This window comes from Macrobrachium rosenbergii, chromosome 1 (assembly GCF_040412425.1).
Source record: "Macrobrachium rosenbergii isolate ZJJX-2024 chromosome 1, ASM4041242v1, whole genome shotgun sequence".
In the NCBI taxonomy this organism is placed as follows: domain Eukaryota; kingdom Metazoa; phylum Arthropoda; class Malacostraca; order Decapoda; family Palaemonidae; genus Macrobrachium; species Macrobrachium rosenbergii.
In genome coordinates, this window is record NC_089741.1 from 54,809,358 (window position 1) to 54,829,357 (window position 20,000).

General features: G+C 36.3%; 1 protein-coding gene across 3 annotated transcripts in view; it reads left to right on the forward strand.

The window, feature by feature from the left end:
* LOC136838429 (CYFIP-related Rac1 interactor B) overlaps positions 1-20,000 on the forward strand; it is a 239,153-nt gene that overhangs the window by 178,439 nt on the left and 40,714 nt on the right. For all 3 annotated transcript variants that reach the window (XM_067103351.1, XM_067103342.1, XM_067103332.1), the window contains 2 exons: positions 10,725-10,826; positions 17,531-17,652. In XM_067103351.1, coding sequence (XP_066959452.1) covers positions 10,736-10,826; positions 17,531-17,652 — 213 coding nt within the window. In that variant the 5' untranslated portion in view covers positions 10,725-10,735. The remainder of the gene's footprint in view (positions 1-10,724; positions 10,827-17,530; positions 17,653-20,000) is intronic.

Genomic DNA, 20,000 nt, shown 5'->3' on the forward strand with positions numbered 1-20,000 from the left:
ACAGGGCCTTCGTAATCCTAAGCAAGAACGTCTGCAGAAACATGATGAATCCCCTGGCATATGCGCAAGGAAGACCACTTTTACTCAGCACATTCTCAAACATCCTACATTAAGAGCCTTTATTGTAGCTCTTTTGCTTTAAAGTTTGTACATATTTAAGAAGTGCCGGCGTGCTGCCATTCATCATCATGAGCTCATTCTGAAGCTTCGTGGGTACTAGGTTCTGTCGTTGTAACACTTATAGTGACAATTTTTACAAATAATTTGAGCGTAAAAATGTTTGCATCGCTTTGATGCAACTGTTATATCCACTCTTGTCAAATTCCTTGGTGTAGGGTTGGGAATGGTCATTTATCAATTTGTTTCTTTGCAATGTTGACTTGAAATATTCCTTGCAAGTTGGTGGTTTATTTCCGGGGCGTGTTGTTGTGTATGTTTGCTCGAGGCGTGTTTAGACAGGATTCGATGATAACTTAGGTTGTCTGTGTTCAATTTTCAAGAGTTCCCATCAGGAGAAATATAGAGGAACAAAGTCTGGGAAGACAGACGAATAGATTGAAATGACGAGAACACTTCACATTTTGGAACTGAGAGGGATTTGAAATATCTCGGAAAGAATTAGAGAAGAATTCTGTAGATGATGCTCCATATGTAAGTACATCCTATTCAGAAGTCCAGATACCATACCAGTTCACATTTTACAGATGTAAACGAGTTCTCTTCCCTAAGGTTTTTTTGAGTTTTAATGCTGGTTACGAGGAGCATAATTGAATTACTTTTCATGCAGGCAAACGCTGGGTTCTCCTCCTAATACAGTTATGTTCATAATTTAATGGATGCTCGCTGTGGCTTATGCATCTCGCGAATTATGGTTCTTTAGAAGTCCCTCCACGTTGCTGAGTAACATTTTTGAATTATGTAAATATGTAATCATGTGGCAGCCTTTCAGATATTTATATCGTTGGATGGTTATAAAATTGATTGGCAGCCTTTTAGATATGTATATGGTTAAGTGGCAGCCGTGTTGGTTGAGTATGTAATTGAAATAGCGTTACTTATATTCAACGTAAATGAAAGGGAGTATACTCCCTTTATAATGTTTGGTTTGAGCGTGTGTGATATTTATGTGATCCGGTGGCAACCTGTTGGATATTTATGAAACTGAATGAGAGCATTTCTGATATTTAATGCAACAGCATGAGAATATGTTTTCACTGATGTGATAGGGTTTCTGATATTTATGCAAACCAGTTGAGGTTTATGAGATATTCGAGTCATCGAAAGGGAATTGCTGTCATTTCCACAATCAGTTTTGAGAATTTAGGATATTTATGCAATGGAAATGGAATCTGATCAGTATCTATGCACGTGAATAAGAGTTGTGCTTTTTTAATCGAACGGTTTTATTTGATATTGTGTCGTTTACCGAATAAGCTAGCCTCTCGTGACTTTTTATTTTGTTTGTTTTTTGTAATAAAAACAGTACCGTACTCTCAAGTAATGGGATCTATCAAGTAATTGCCATGCCATCCGTAATCTGATATGAGTGTTGTGGTTAACTATAAGATCGGATAAAAGCCTTTCAGGTGGTTGCGTGATCAAAGACAATAGATTTATATCTCGGCACATGCTGTTTGTTTGTGCATGTAAGGGCGTTTGTGTGTATCGTGAAAATCTTAAAATTGTCTGAGCGATCGCTCGCACTGACTCAAAATCCATCATTTGCTTCACAATTGTGATCTATTAATTACATCAAAAGAAGAAATAAAGATAAAATTCCCACATGAGCATCATTGAAGCTGTAATAGTCGTTTCCTGCTACTTCCCCGATACATGTAAAACCGGTTCCCTTCCTCGGCGGTGGCTCTGGGTGTTGCCATCCAGGTGCCCGCATGAATTGTTACTGTGTTAGGATGTCAGCTGACGGCAGCCAACTGATATAAAGGTGATCTTAATCCGGAAGGCTTTTCGAGGTTAGTTTCGTTTTATAGTGGTGGACTCGGTTGCGCTTGTGTATTGTTTTGTTCGTTAGTATTACACATTATACAAAGACACATGTATGTGTATATGTATATATACACATATGTGTGTATTATATATATATATATATATATATATATATATATATATATATATATATATATATATATATAGAGAGAGAGAGAGAGAGAGAGAGAGAGAGAGAGAGAGAGAGATATATTTTGATTATATAGCGCCATGCCCCTATACATTTATGGTTCCAGGGAATTCTCAGTTGAAAATCAGCGCGACAATTAAAAAATAGTTACGCTAGTAAATTCCCTGATATTTTGCATTTTATTTGCCATATAATGGAGCAGTTTACTTTTTTCTCATATTTTTGAAACCTGGCTTCTTGAGGGTATAATGTGCATACTAAAGAGAAGAGAAGTCTTTAAGCCAAGTGCGTTATGTATGTAATCTATCCTTGTACACCGAGTTCAACTGTATTTTTCAAAAGAGGATTCGTTGATTTCCGTTTTGCAATAATTCAGGTTGACGCGTTAGACTATTTTCAGATCCATTAGAAGCGGTAATACCTACAGCTGACCTGTGCACTGTAAACATAACGTTGACTAACATTGATGTCCTTGGCAGCTGACCTGTGTGCTGTAAACATAACATTGATGTTCTTGGCAGCTGACCTGTGCGCTGTAAACTTAACGTTGATTAACATTGATGTTCTTGGCAGCTGACCTGTGTGCCGTAAACATAACGTTGATGTTCATGGCAGCTGACCTGTGCACTGTAAACATACCACTGATGTTCTTGGCAGCTGACCTGTGCAATGTAAACATAACATTGATGTTCTTGGCAGCTGACCTGTGTGCTGTAAACATAACGTTGATGTTCTTGGCAGCTGACCTGTGTGCTGTAAACATAACGTTGATGTTCGTGGCAGCTGACCTGTGCACTGTAAACATAACATTGATGTTCTTGGCAGCTGACATGTGTGCTGTAAACATAACGTTGACTAACATTAATGTTCTTGGCAGCTGACCTGTGTGCTGTAAACATAACGTTGATGTTTGTGGCAGCTGACCTGTGCACTGTAAACATAACATTGATGTTCTTGGCAGCTGACATGTGTGCTGTAAACATAACGTTGATTAACATTAATGTTCTTGGCAGCTGACCTGTGTGCTGCAAACATAATGTTGATGTTCTTGGCAGCTGACCTGTGAGCTGTAAACATACCACTGATGTTCTTGGCAGCTGACCTGAGTGCTGTAAACATAACGTTGATCTTCTTGGCAGCTGACCTGTGCGCTGTAAACATAACGCTGAAGTTCTAGGCAGCTGACCTGTGCACTGTAAATATAACGATGTTCTTGGCAGCTGACCTGTGCGCTGTAAACACAACGACGTTCTTGGCAGCTGACCTGTGCGCTGTATACTTACCACTGGTGTTCTTGGCAGCTGACCTGTGTGCTGTAAACATAACGTTGATTAAAATTGATGTTCTTGGCAGCTGACCTATGCACTGTAAACGTAACGTTGATGTTCTTGGCAGCTGACCTGTGCACTGTAAACGTAACGTTGATGTTCTTGGCAGCTGACCTGTGTGCTGTAAACATAATATTGATGTTCTTGGCAGCTGACCTGTGCACTGTAAACATAACATTGATGTTCTTGGCAGCTGACCTGTGCACTGTAACATAACGACTGTGTGCTGTAAACATAACATTGATGTTCTTGGCAACTGACTTGTGTGCTGTAAACATAATGTTGATGTTCTTGGCAGCTGACCTGTGCACTGAAAACATAACGATGTTCTTGGCAGGTGACCTGTGCACTTTAAGCATAATGTTGATGTTCTTGGCAGCTGACCTGTGCACTGTAAACATAACGTTGATGTTCTTGGCAGCTGACCTGTGCACTGTAAGCATAACGTTGATATCTTGGCAGCTGACCTGTGCAATGTAAACATAACTATGTTCTTGGCAGCTGACCTGTGCAATGTAAACATAATGTTGATGTTCTTGGCAACTGACCTGTGCACTGTAAACATAACGATGTTCTTGGCAGCTGACCTGTGCACTGTAAGCATAATGTTGATGTTCTTGTAAGCTGACCTGTGCACTGTAAACATAACACTGATGTTCTTGCCAGCTGACCTGTGCACTGTAAGCATAACTTTGATGTTCTTGGCAGCTGACCTGAGCAATGTAAACATAACGATGTTCTTGGCAGCTGACCTGTGTGCTGTAAGCATAATGTTGATGTTCTTGGCAGGTGACCTGTGCACTGTAAACATCATAATGTTCCTGGCAACTGACTTGTGCACTTTAAGCATAACGTTGATGTTCTTAGCAGCTGACTTGTGCACTGTAAGCATAACGTTGATGTTCTTGGCAGGTGACCTGTGCACTGTAAACATAACGATGTTCTTGGCAGCTGACCTGTGCACTGTAAGCATAACGTTGATGTTCTTGGCAGCTGACCTGTGCACTGTAAGCATAACCTTGATGTTCTTGGCAGCTGATCTGTGCACTGTAAACTTAACGTTGATGTTCTTGGCAGCTAACCTGTGCACTGTAAACATAAGGTTGATGTTCTTGGCAACTAACCTGTGCACTGTAAACATAACGTTGATGTCCTTGGCAGCTAACCTGTGCACTGTAAACATAAGGTTGATGTTTTTGGCAGCTAACCTGTGCACTGTAAACATAAGATTGATGTCCTTGGCAGCTAACCTGTGCACTGTAAACATAAGGTTGATGTTTTTGGCAGCTAACCTGTGCACTGTAAACATAACGTTGATGTCCTTGGCAGCGTCCGTAAGGGGTGCCACACTGCCTTGCTTTCTTCCTTTTCCTTATTCCCCGTAACCCTTAGTATCTTCAAACTCAGATGTCCAACTTCTTCAACCTTTCCTCTCTTCTTATATCACCCACATTTCATTCTCATTATAAAACATTTCTTTCGGGCAGCCCAGTGAGAGTCAAGAAATGCGAGTTAGTCGTCTCGTAAAACTAATATATAATGAAGTATAATGGTGAGTGTGGGGACATCGAAAGGTGAACAACCTCTCCTTATAATGGCCTGATGATGATCCTGATGCCTTTCACCTAGCACGATGGGTTATTTCGGTCGATGGGTGACGTTAATTAGAGGCATTAAAAGGTTCCTTTCAGTTCATTACGTTTTCAGAGCGGCTCGTTAAAAGGTCATTGTGATCGTGATGAGATAAAAGTCGCATTATATATTATGAAATAAATATTGGGGCGATTATGAAACTTTTGTATATTGGCACGACTGCGTGTGACGCTTTTTAATTTCATTAATGAAAGGTGTAGATAATTGCGTTGTATAATTCATTGTGTTAAATAGATTGTTTACTTTAGACTGCTTTTATGGGATAATTTTAACCAGTAGTGTTTGATTGGCCCGCCTTGTATTAAAAAAAACTTAAAGACGTCATTACGTTTTGATTTTTCGTTTTCTTTGCTCGATATCTCTTTTGTTTTACTGTAATTCAGTTAAATTCTCAGGAAATGGTTGAACCACTACTTGGTAGTCTCTGAAATTTATTTTACCTGTTATGACACTTTTTACCGTATATCTGATTTCGTAACGTTTTTTATTCAATGACAGAAAGATTCACTTAAAATCTTTCTCTGTAGGCGGGTAGTGACGTCAGTGCATCTCGCGGTGCGCTGTAGGCATTGCTTAAGGTTCTTTGCAGCCTCCCTTCTGCAGCTAGTTGCAACCCTTTTCATTCACTTTCCTGTACCTCCATTTATATTATCTTTTTCCCATCTTACTTTCCACTCTCTCCTAACAATTGTTTCATAGTGCAAGTACGAAGTTTTCCTCCTGTTCCACCTTTCAAACCTTTTACTGTCAATATCCGTTTCATCGCTGAATGACCTCATAGGTTCCATTGCTTGACCTCTGGCCTTAATTCTATATTCTTTTCTGTTCTTAAAACCTTCAACTAAACGTTGGTTTGTCTTTTCACACTCGGCCTAAAGTTTCATGACCTCGGCATGTTGTCGATGACCTTGATGATATTTTCAAGATCTCTTCCTCCCTTTTCAGTCCTTGGCATTTACACCGGTCTTGGGCTTCAGATTTTATATTATAGGTTTTGTTTTTTTACTTAAACTATCTGATTGCAGCTCGTTAGCCATTTTGTACATTGTTTATATTATGTTTTGAATTTGTGTTTTCTCATAAAAAGAGGTTGTTTGTCAATTCATTATTATTATTGTGTGATATATATATATATATATATATATATATATATATATATATATATATATATATATATAGAGAGAAGAGAGAGAGAGAGAGAGAGAGAGAGAGAGAGAGAGATTAGAAACACTTCCAAAGTTCTGTTTCTGTAAAGTGCCGAATGAAAGTTATTTCTTTAGGACATTGATGAGTGAGTATGTTTGTGTTTGAGAGTGTCCGTGAATGCTTTTGTTTAGCTTGTAATGTCATTTGTCCTAATCAAGGTTTGAATAAAGAATTAGCTGTAAGTTATTTTCTGTATTTGCAAGCGACCTGCATGAAATTCTTCTCCCCCTTTTAGTTTTCTGTAAAAGAAAACCATTGAGACGGCTATTTGTCTGTCCGTCCGCACTTTTTCTGTCCGCCCTCAGATCTTAAAAACTACTGAGGCTAGAGGGCTGCAAATTGCGATGTTAATCATCCACCCTCCAGCCATCAAACATGCTAAATCGCAGCCCTCTAGCCTCAGTAGTTGTTATTTTATCTAAGATTGAAGTTAGCCATGATCATGCGTCTGGCACCGCTATAGGTACCAACAACACATGCCACCACCGGGCCGCGGCTGAGAGTTTCATACAGCATTATACGCTGTACAGAGAATTCGATTGCGCAGAAGAAACTTCGGCGCATTTTTTCCTTCTCTTTTTAGCCTGCAGTTTTGATTAACTCTGGGTGAGGCATTGACCCAGAGGTTCTCGCCCCTTTAGCTCAGGGGATCGTAGGATAGCGAAGTGATATATCATAAATGTGCTAAGGTTTCATTCTTTTTAATGTAGTAATGTGCATCTGTTATAATGTTAATTAACTGCGTTGTAAATTTGTACGATTTTAACTTATTTATTTAAAATTCAGCATTGTTATAATTAACGAAATAATAGATATAATCATTCTGTATTCAGGATCAGGTTAAACGGGGTAAAGACAGACGGTTTGATAACCAGAGGTACCGATGCTTTGCTAATCCCAAAAGGCAATTCATGAACATATTTGTACTTGATGAACTGTGGACTTGGTATGAAAACTTTTGATGGGTTTTTGAGGTGAATACTAACTACAGCGTTTCGCAGTTCATAGGACTGTTTTTTTTTTTTTTTTTTTATTGACTTAGGCCAAGTGACTAGCTTTCAAGTTAATGGTGCCGTTGATAAGCCAGACTGTTTATTATTATTATTGTTATTATTATTATTAGTAGTAGTAGTAGTAGCAGCATTCAACAAGCCGAAATGCCATCAACATTCTGAACAAGTTTTCACGAAATAATTGTCCCATGTGACGTAAACAGAGGAAAAGAGAACTGTAGGGAGAGATAGAGGAAAATTACATATACTGTATATACACACACACACACACATATATATATATATATATATATATATATATATATATATAATTACATATGAGAGAGAGAGAAAGACTGTGTGTGTGTGTAAGTGTGTGTGTGTGTGTGTGTCCCAGGTTCTATTCTGGAATTAGTCAATTTGTTGGTGCCACTTGCATCAAATCCGATTGCGCCAATGTTGTTTAAAGCAAAGCAGTGAATCATGTATTTGGTCGTTATACGACTGTGTTGGTTTTAACCAGAGAAGAAGTGATATGAAGCTAGCTGCCTCATCCCTAAATGTTTTCCTGTAACCCCTCCCTCTTAGGGTAGAAAAGGCATCTGGTGGAAAGAACATTTACATTAGAATTCCTAAACACGTTGGGAACATGATATAAAGGTTAAAAGAAATTGTAGCCTTTATAGAATTCCTTCTTTATATAGCTTTCGTCCAAGAGGTTTTGGGTCGGCTCCAACTCGAAAAGATAAGCCAGATTGTCAAGAGTCTCTCTCTCTCTCTCTCTCTCTCTCTCTCTCTCTCTCTCTCTCTCTCTCTCTCTCTCTCTCTCTCTTTATGTGATGACATTTTCCATCATTTTCTCCCCCATTTACCATTTCTTTGGCAGTCTGACAAAAAACCACTGACCATTATGCAGATTAGTGTGTATGTGTGTGTGTTTGGGTGGGTGTGGGTGTGTGTGCGTTTGGACATTGATGGGGAGGCTCTTGAAGGCGTTATTTCTGTATCTCTCCTAATACTATGGGTTTCTGTTGCTAGTCCCATTCCAGTCTCTGTCTTGTCTCTGACCAATTATCGGTGATAACTCTCTGGTATCTAATTCACAGTAATGTCAGTAGAGGAGCAATAGATTTGTAGGGAATAATGCGCATATCGATTTGTCTGCTCGTGGGGTTTGGACCAAGGTGTTCTCGCCAGTGTGTGTTAATGCATTATATATGTATGCAATGTATATACTGTATGTATATGCATAATATATATATTATATATATTATGTATATGTATGTATTATATTTATATACTCGTATATGTCTGTGTGTATATATATATATATATATATATATACACACACACACACATATACATAAGCAAGCATGTGTGTATATACGTAAGTGAATTATATTGAAGTGTAATTAAGCTTACGAGGGATAGTTCTAGAGATTTAACGTTCCGTACCGTCGTCTCATGTTGCGTGTTCGATGTCACGTGCGTCATTATCAGTGTTCGTGTGTTCGTGCCAGAGGAACCCTTTCTTTCCTCACTCCGATGCTCTTGTGTAGTGGGATTTGCATGATGTTGTGGAATGGGGGAGAGTGGATAGAGGAAGGGGGTGGGGGAATGGCGTCTCTCATGTCACAGGTATATGCTGTGTGGTGGGGCTCGAGTGTGTTTGTTAATCGAAAGATTGAAGATCGTGGGCTTCAAGGAGTATCGGTTTTTTATTTATCTTCGATAACGAGAAAAATGATTTACGGCAGTATGCTTGTATGTTTTTATGTGTTTGTTGATTTTTCTGTGCCTTTGTTTTCTTGTTTTCTCTCTTTCTGATCTGTTGAAGTTTTCGTGGTAAGGTAAAAAGTGACCAAATGAATATCGCTTCGAGTGTTGTTAATAATACCTGATCTTCTCTTTCTGTATTTTCCTTTACCTTCTGCTACTTCTTTCGAACGAACACCATATTCTTTGGAAGTTTGAATTTAAAGTCAGTGGCCTCTGTGGGCTTGTTCCATATGAATAGGGTTCTTCTAATAATAATAATAATAATAATAATAATAATAATAATAATAATAATAATAATAATCTGTCCTTTCGGCTGTACATTAGTTTAAAGGGATTCTATTTCGTGACGGACCATGTAATGCTTACTGCTTAACTGTGTATTCTTCAGGTCATTATAAGATTCATACTGTTTTTAGTAGTATATTTAAAAAAAATTATGTAACTTATAGATGGCTTAAAGAATATACAGTTAAGCAGTGAACACTAACATGGTCAGCCACGACATAGAATCCCTTTACACTAATATCTGTTCATTTTCACTTATTAATGTATTGAATTCAGATCAAGAAGCTCACCTTACCTCAACCCAATAAGATATGACAACTTCGTAGCAAATGAAAGATATAAGAGGAAAGAAAACGAAATTTACTTTTCGTTTAGTTGGAATTTTTATCGGACGAACTCAGTCGTGTGTAACAGTTAAATGGGAATCTATCCCAGCGAAGACCCTTAAAAATGTGAGGGTTCGGCTCACTTTTGTGGCCATTAATGGTTATTGTTTGGTTGGGAAATACATCTGATTTTTTTTTTTTTTTTTTTTGCCTCGATAAACAGCAATTTGATTGTGGGGCTGGGTGAGACACTAATGTGTGTGGTTAGTATATTTCGAACTTCGTTTTATTGACCTTCACCCGTGTAAAATATCTTAGTTTTGTTACCATGCCCATGACCTGTGTAAAATATTTTTGTTTGGACTCTCATGTTGTTTGGGCATTTCTTAAAATTACAGTTGACATTTAGTGTCTTTGCTACCCAGGTTATTGTCACAAAGTAGGGATCCATTTACATTGCAATAGATATTTGGCTTCTTTTCTACCCAGGTTATTGTCACAAAGTAGGGATCTGTTTGTATTACAATAGATATTTGGCAACATTTCTACCCAGGTTAATGTCGCAGAATAGGGATTTCTTCACATTTCAGTAGATATTTATCATCTTTTCTACCCAGGTCACAAAATAGGCATTTCTTAATGTTACAATATATATTTGGCAATTTTTCTACCCTGGTGATTGTCATAAAATAAGGATATCTTAACGTTATAATTGACATTTGGCATCTTTTCTACACAGGTTGTCACAAAATAGGCATTTATTAATATTTCATCAGATATCCAGCATATTTTCTACCCAGGTTATTGTCACAAAATAGGCATTCTTAACATTACGATAGGCATCTTTTGTATCCAGGCCACAAAATAGGCATTTCTTAATATTACAGTAGTTATTTGACAATTTTCCTATCCAGGTATTGTAACAAAATAGACATTTTTTAACATTATAAAAGACTTGCCACCTCTTCTCCCAAGGTTATAGTCCCAAAATAATATACATATTTTTTTATCTTTCCAGGTGATGGTAGTATGGGAAACTTACTGAGGCTGCTTGCGAGGGACGATGCTGGCAACAGTTGTTGCTCTCACCAGAAATACGACGTCTTCTTGGATTTTGAGAGTAAGTACCGTCATTATGTACAGTTAACGGCAGTCATTGCGTTCACTGTGGGAAAATCGCTTAGAGTGGAAAGAGTTTAGGTTTAGAGGATTTGCGAAGGCTTAATTCTAAGCATTGCAGACTCGTTCTTCAATCTCTTGGTTCCAGGAATCACTGTGATCCTTTGCCGATCACAGTGGATTTCGCAGTTTTGTTACAAGTTTCCAAACTTGAGTTTCTGGGATGATGATGCTAGCCCCATGACATGCTCACAAAGATGGCAACGGAAGCTCATGCACCAACGGCGTCTTCATTTACAGGACGACCCCCATCCAAGCAATGACCAAACCCAGCGTTACTTAATTTCACGGATTAAAATGCCATGGTGCAGCCAAACGCACTATTATGTTTGGGGACTCCAGCACCGAAGGAATTTCGAACCCATGTTTATTCAGGAGGGCATTTATAGAGGTCTCGAGAATGATGATAATTTTAATAGTAGTTGTAGTAGACGAAGAATATATTGCAAAGTTATTTTTTTGTATTTATTTAGTGCTTCGGGTAATTAGTGTTTATATCCCAACTAATTATTCATTTAAAAAAAATTGAAGAATATCATAGCTATTTTCATTCAATATCCAGATTTTTTTCTGGGCGACCGAACAGTGTCCTCGAATTTCACAATTCGCTGTAAAAGATACATACGATTATGGATTAGTTTTCTCTATGTTTCGCTTTCAGAATACGGAGGATGGTTGCCTTAGTATTCTATCATTATTATAAGATAAACATTTTGTAAGAGGTGTTAATGGAAAGCCAGTTAAGCTGGCCCAAAGTACCGGTTTTGAGACATTAGGTTTCCAAGCATTTATAGGGAGCTGTGTACAGTACATTTTTGCTATTACACACATATATATATATATATATATATATATATATATATATATATATATATATATATATATATATATATATATATATATATTTATATTATATATGTGTGTATGTGTATATATATGCATACATAAATATTACTTTCATATGCTGGATTATCTGTTTGCTTAAGTAAGTTTTCAATGTTTGTGAATATAACCTTTAAGCAACTCCACAAACAAAATTGTTGAGCATTCTTAGTAAGGTGTTAAAGAAAGTACTAAACTACATTTCATGATTTATGAGCGTTATGTTCGCCCAAAAGCGTCCTGTGAAGAATATATTGTGTGAGGAGTACCATGATCTTCGTGTATACGATTACCTCTCTCTCTCTCTCTCTCTCTCTCTCTCTCTCTCTCTCTCTCTCTCTCTCTCTCTCTCTCTCTCTCTCTCTCTCTCTCTCTCTCTCTCTCACGCAGGACTGGGCTCGTTGATCTATATAACCATCCATATCACTTAGGAATGCTATTCGTCATTTCCTTTCCTAGAAATTAATATGGGCTTTTTTTTTATTAGGTTCCGAGAAATTAAACGTGTCATTCTATTCATTTTTGTTTGTTTTTGATAGCGGATGTCCACATCCTAAGGATTTTGAACGCTATCTCTCTATACTTACTCTATTTTATGTCAGTTGACTGGAAAGTTAAATTAGTTAAATCAAATCCTTCCTAGATAGTGACCACCCAGCAAAGTTCTGGGGGTCGTTATCTTGGACTAATATTTCTTTGAGGTCATTATCTTTGATATTTACAGTCTTTTTTTATGCTTTTACGGCAATCCCCAACGGGCTTGTACTAAACATGCCGCAAAGGTGGACACATACCGGGTTTAAACCCTTGGGGGTCACTATCTAGGAAAGATCTGTTAAATCTTTACCAAACTTATGAAGAATTGCTAAATAAAAGGTGGCAGTGAAAGTGTTTATTTTTAGTTTGCAACACCATCTGACGGTAAACAAACACTTTACAGTCTTCGTCGAAGCAGGGTATTATAGGTGGATTATTGTGTAATAAAGCACGCGTAATCGTCGTGATGCGAGCAGTTCACTTGGTTGAGAGGTAATAAGGCGGCGATGTAATGGCCTCTCTATAATTCTAATGATGTTGCTCCTTTAGTAAGATCATTACGTTCTACAAATCATGCTTTTTTTTATATACATTGGCTAAGGTATGCGTTAACTTTTTTGTCGTGCCCTACAGAAATAACCACGACACAGCCATGTTTTATTACATCTTTTGAGATAGCAATATTTTTTAGACCTCTTCGTAAATCACATAAAAGTTGTTCAAATTAAAAATGAGATATCACTGGATTTTCTTACGGAGGTTTAACTTAAATTTAGTTTACCTTAAAAAATAACTTATTTTTAGTGAAAATGGAGTTGAACTATATGTAATTCAAATTAGAAACAGCGAGATATTGAATTTTTACACTCCTGTAATGACATTACCAGTCTGCAGTGTATATCGTAAATGAAATCTAATTTTAGTACCATGTTCTAATGAAATGCCCCGTATATAAATCTACCACAGGAATGTTAGCTTAATAACTCGGTTTTATTTTCTTAAACCCATGTTCTGTCTCCCTTCAAGAGGCCGATTTGTCATAAGTGAGGGGAAGGGGTTCATAAAATAGCACATCAATTATTCGCCCTGCTCTCTTCGCGCCATAAAGAACGCGATGTGAAGCGAATTTTGTCCTACTTAAGAATGTCAGATGGTGTCTATAAAAATAATCTATTTTTAACATATACCTCCTCGAGTTTACCTGGTCACGTGTCGTCACGTATCGTGTCAGTTTTAGTCTGCAGCTTATAACTTGACGCTGAAGTCTACTCGAGTTGATGCATGGCAGCGCGTGTGATTCTAAAAATGCATCTCTCTCTCTCTCTCTCTCTCTCTCTCTCTCTCTCTCTCTCTCTCTCTCTCTCTCTCTCTCTCTCAGAAACGTCTGTGTGAAAACTGCGTCTCTCTCCATCTGTCTTAACACCTCGTATTTTATAGATTTCTACAGATTTTATAACGAAAAGACATTTGTGTCATACATAAACTTTGTGTTGTACACGTCTGTTCTTTATATATACTTTATACAGGTTATAATCAAGATAACTCGAAACTGTCTATTTAGTCCAAAAATAGCGAAGTTGTATAAGAACTGAAAGACAAATAAATAAAATATCTCACATAAAGTACACAGCTGCATAGTATAGAGACGATAGGGATGAAGGTATAGCGGAAATAAATTTGGTGGTTACGAATTTAAATGTTATATATATACATTTGATACATACACATATGTATATGTGTGTGTGTGTGTGTGTGAATATGGGAAAAATATATATAATACCAGTATATACAAAAACTTTTGCAGAAATATAACAACGTAGCCATAATACTTCATAACAGTTTTATTAATACATAGGCACCATAGCTACACACATGCACTTATATTGATATGGGCTCTGGTCAGATAAGAGCACTGTCCGTTCCTGAACAACGCAGACTGCGTATATGCAATTAAACCTCCGGTACGAAATCCCTCTCCAGGCTCTCATGCAAACATTGATTTCTGTATAATCTGCTCTTCGTCCTCGTCCTCCATTATGGTGCTACGTTCATATTGATACTATATTTCGTTTTCCACGTTAATATCCTACCCTCTTATTTAGAGGTCGATAGAACTGTCGTTCCTGTGCCCCTATTAAAAAAAATAAATTAAACTGGAGGGCAAAAAAAATATCATAGCTAACTTGGTAAGAGGTGAGGTGAATTGACCTCAATCCATGAAGAAAGGTTTATGGCTATCCTATCGATGTAAACAAGATTCTTGTGTGTTATTTATAATTTATTTTGTACTTAGATGTTTGTTGATACATTGAAACTTAATTTTTTTGCATTTTCCTTTGTATCACATTCTCTCTTTCTTCCATCTTGCTATCCAACCTCGCTTAACGTGTGTTTCATGGTGCAACTGTGAGGTTTTTCTCCTGTTACATCTTTCAAACCTTTCTACTCCCAGTTACCGTTTCAGCGCTGAATGACCTCATAGGTCCCAGCGCTTGGCCTTTGGCCCCAATTCCACATTCCATTCCATTCTGTATTGCATTCTACTTCCCCTCCATTCCTTTGTCAAACACGAGCTTCGGTTCTGTAAGCAGCTTGTTCTGCGTGTGAAAAGACTCATTTAACTAGGTTGCGTTTTCCACAGGAATGTGTACATGTATTAAATAAATAAATATTAGGTTCGCAATGATAATGACTTCTTGCGTCAATGAACCACGATCCTGCGATTCCTGTTCGGTCTCCTGGCAATTATTTTATGCTTGAATTCTCACGGAAAGTTTCTGATTGTGTTTGCTAATTTTCTTACGATTTAAAACACAGCGTGTGTATATATATTTCTTTGTGTTCGGTGTAAAGTAGACACGTGTAATGAACTCTTGGTTCAGATGTCACGATGTCTTGAACAAGAAAATGCACTGAGCATCAAGTAATCTATATCTTTTTTGCACAATGCAGTGTCATAGTTACTTGAATGCTCTTATCGTTTTTAACAGAAGATTTATAGTAACAATAATTATATTTAGAGAAAATGTCTCGGATTAGAGCTAAAGGTCAGGAAAAGTAATCGAACAATTTAGAGTACTTGCACCTCATTACGTTATTAATAGTGCTCTGATGATTAATTGTACTCATTTGTTTGTAGATTGCTATGTCTAATTGTTCTCATTAAATGATTAGCTTGCTTACTACCATAATTATTAGAATTAATATTTTCTTGAATTTAAATAATTGCTGTTTTGTGTAAGTTGGACTGAAAGTCTGTCATTATTATTATTATTATTATTATTATTATTATTATTATTATTATTATTATTATTATTATTATTATTATTATTATTCGGAATGACAAAATGATTTTATGGAACTAGCTCAAGGAGGCATAACCTTGCAGTCATCGATAGAAAAAAATATACCCAACTAAAAACGCGAAAACAGGGAGACATGACAATATAGCCAAGTAAATAGATGCATGCGTGAATAGCAGTACAAATACAGTAATGAAAAATTAAGCTGTTTTTACTCTCGTCGTACCGGTTATTTTGTTTTTCGTGAAATTGCTGTTTCAGCGATATCACGGATTTTGTCACATTTACAGATTGGATTTCATGTTTTTTAATTTTCCTAGGACGAGCTGGTTGATTTTACTTTTGTTTGAACGTATTATATAAATTATATAAATCTTTATACACATTGTTTCATAAATCATGCTGGTAGGCTGTACGGCCTGATAGAAGATGGGGGTTAAGTCAATGGCAAACATTTCTGAGAGAGAGAGAGAGAGAGAGAGAACCTTGTAATGACCTTATAGGTGTCAGGTGCTAGTGTTAATGGGTTGCAATGAGATCCGAGAGCCACCGGAATGAGTGCTTATGTCATGTGAAAAGAATATGATGAATCTTAACGAGAATTGTAAGACTTGTATTGGCAGTGATTCATAGTGGGTATAGTCCACCGAAAAATTACCGGAAGAGTGAAAGAATTATTATTTTTTTATACATTAAACGCGTGTTTGCTTTTACCTCTTACTCCCATTGGGTTTCGAGTCTCATTGTGACCCGCTTCTACTCCCACCAGGGATGTTCATATGGTTTTATGCAATCTCTCGGTCTCTAATGGTCATGCTTACTGGTGTTTCCTTTTAAGTTTAATTCAGTATTATTACCTTTATTCAGGTTTACTGGTTTCATTCATTAGATGATTTTACCTATTCGTTTATAAATAACGAGTGAAACTTAGTCGAATAATTGAATTTTGATTTACTGAGATTTTATCTTTGCTAACTCTTTCATATCCTTTACTAAATTCCTTCTGATTTCTTTTTAAACTTTTATAAATGCCGAATATTTTTTTGATTCGTGAGTTTTTGTAAATATAAAAGTCTCTTCTATTTTAAATTTTTTTGATTGCCCAAAGTTTTTCCTTGCCATTATTAATTTTCGTATTTTCATGATTTCAACTTCTGTATTTTAGTAATTTTCTTGTAAATGGACACAAAACCTTTTGTGATATGTTCATGAATTATTTAAAATAACTAAATTTATAGAAACAAAACTGTGAATTCCCTCTGTCTTGTACTGTGAAAATTACTTTGAAACTTGTTAAAGATTGTGATATTGTTTTCCTTTTGGCACGTTATATTAATACCATTGAATACTTATGGATACTTATAACTGATATGTTCTGATTCATTTTTTAACTGATTTTGTGTGAGTTCGAATGAGTTATGAAAGATGTAATCTTGATAACGGTAATAATCATGGATTTTTTTTTCTAAAGATGAGCTTTTGAATCTTGATTGTTATGCTCATTGATCTTCATGAGAATGAAAGATTGGGATACGAGTTTTTTATACTTCATTGTTATTGTAAATACTTAAGGATATTTTCTTCAAAATTCTGCTATGGCAAAGATTATATTTACTTTCTAAAAGAATGCCCATAAATCTTATAAGAGGTTCTAATTTTAACTCTTAACTTTCATTATTTAAATGTGTGAATTTTTAAAACTTTTTCAAAAGCTACTTCTACGGTTTTGCCTTCCATATCCACTGCGTAAATGCTAATCAATCTCTAAGTCGTTTTTTTAAAAAAATTCAAAAAAAAATTTTTTTCTTTCAGGGAAGGTCGCAGGTTTCGTCATGCTTTTTATTCACCCCCGTTGTCTGAAGGGTCTCAGGACTCTTTTATATATACAAAGATACTGACACTTCCTTTATATTCGGATTTGCAGATGCGTCCCCAAGCGAGGCCGAGCAAGCCCTGTATGACGACGTGGGCCGCGTTCTTAGGGGATCTCAGACGGTCATACAAGACCTCCAGCAATATAAAGGTGCCGCCAAGGAGATAAGAGAGGTCAGTGAGTCTGCGGTTGTTGTTGTTGTTGTTTTTTAGGCGTGAGGTGTTTTTTAAAGATTATGGTTGTGGAGATTTTTTAAAAAATAGAACTGATGGTAAATTGGATTGAACTGATGTTGACCTGAGATTAGATTATTATTATTATTATTATTATTATTATTATTATTATTATTATTATTATTATTATTGTTATTATTATTATTATTATTTTTTTTTTATTATTATTGTTGTTGTTGTTGTTTTAGGCGTGAGGTGTTTTTTAAAGGTTATGGTTGTGGAGATTTAAAAAAAAATTACAGCTGATGGTAAATTGGATTGAACTGATGTTGACCTGAGATTAAATTATTATTATTATTATTATTATTATTATTATTATTATTATTATTATTATTATTATTATTATTATTGGTGAAGAAACCACAATGGTGTAGATGTAAATATATGTTAGAAATATATACCAACGTTTCTATACATATTTCTAATATATATTTACATCTGCACCATTGGGTTTCTTCACCATTTTAGTGAATCATATTATTATTATTATTATTATTATTATTATTATTATTATTATTATTATTATTATTAGGTGTTATTTTGTTAAAGATTAAACTCATGTTGTTAGATTAAAATGGTGAGTTTTTCTTTATTTAGTAATTTAAGCTTGAGGTGGTGCTGTGAAATGAAGCAGTTGGGTTCTGTTTCCTGTGTTTGGTTGAAGCTGGTGTTGTTGTTATTAGATTAAAACGGTCAGCTTTTGCACTAGATTAAGCTACAGTTGTTGTATGTCTGATTAAACTTTTTTGTATTTAATCAGTGCCTGTTGTGATTCTTGTTAGGTGAAGCCGAAGAGCTTGGTTTATATATTAAGCAGAAGTTTCAATCAAGATTTCCCTTTTGATTTTACATTAAATGTGTTTTTGACATCGATTGCCAGTTATGACGTCATTCTGCGGAGTTGAATCAAGCAGTTAGTCAGCAAACATATGTCACTAAGGAAATAATGCCCTTATAGAATGGTGCCATGCTTATTATAGAGACTAGATGCCAGTCTTCATCTTGTATTCTTTAAAAAACTGAATATTTTTGTAGTAATATAATTAGGATCGTTTATTTTAATAAGCATCTCTCTTTTTATTTCCTCCCCAACAAAGCCCTTACAGACCCAGCTGTGTGGCTGCCTTCATTTTACCTTATTTTTAATACGGTCCCTTTTAGTCTGTTCCCACTCAGCTGTTTACCTTCTTTAACTTTACTCCAACACCCACCTGTCATTTCGAAACATCCTTATGAGACTAAATAATAATAAATCTTATACGTACAACGAACGACCCTTTCTCTTCTCCATTTTCCCCCCTGTTTCTATCTTACTGTCATCATTTGTTCTTTTTACCTTTAACTTTACTCTTAACTTTACTTCAATGTCCACTTGTCATTTCGAAATATCCTTACCAGACTAAATAATAATATTAAATCTTATGCATACAACGAACGACTCTTTCTCCCTTCTCCATTTTACCCCTCATTCTCGCCTACTCTCATCCTTTGTTCTTTTCTACAGTGCTTTGTTTCCCCCCGCAGTACTTGAAAGCGTACCAAGGCACGGAGTGACAATGGGACGCTCGGTGCCACCTGCGTGTAGCTTCTGCTTGGCTACTGCCAGTCTCCTCATGTAAATCCAGGAGCCGTTACAAAGGCTTTTCCAAAACATCTTGGAAACCCAGGAGCCGTTACAACGGCTTTCCCCAAAACACCTGTATTATAACTCTATACTTTTAGTAATGAAGGATTTGTATGGCTCATAACTAGTATTCGTTTATTTGAGAGAGAGAGAGAGAGAGAGAGAGAGAGAGAGAGAGAGAATTATAACTGGATACTTATTCTAATAAAGGAGTTATTTGGCTTGTAGTCTACCCGAAGTATTCGTTTATTTAAAAAAAATTGTTGAGAGAGAAGAGAGATCATAACTGGATACTTATTCTAATAAGTTGACTTGGCTTGTAACTGTAGTAGTCATTTATTTGAGAGAAGAGAGAGAGAGAGAGAGAGAGAGAGAGAGAGAGAGAATCATAACTGGGTACTTATTCCAATAAAGGACTTATTTGGCTTGTAACTGTAGTATTCGTTTATTTAGAAAAGAGTTGAGAGAGAGAGATTTGGGTGTTTATAGTGATTAGAATAGTGCCAGTCGTGTTTTCATCAGGTCAAAATTTATTCTTTTATGAGAGAGAGAGAGAGAGAGAGAGAGAGAGAGAGAGAGAGAGAGAGAGAGAGAGAGAGAGAGAGGGGTTGCTTCTGAGACTAGACTACCACTTCTCGTAGTATGACTCTCTTGATTATAATTC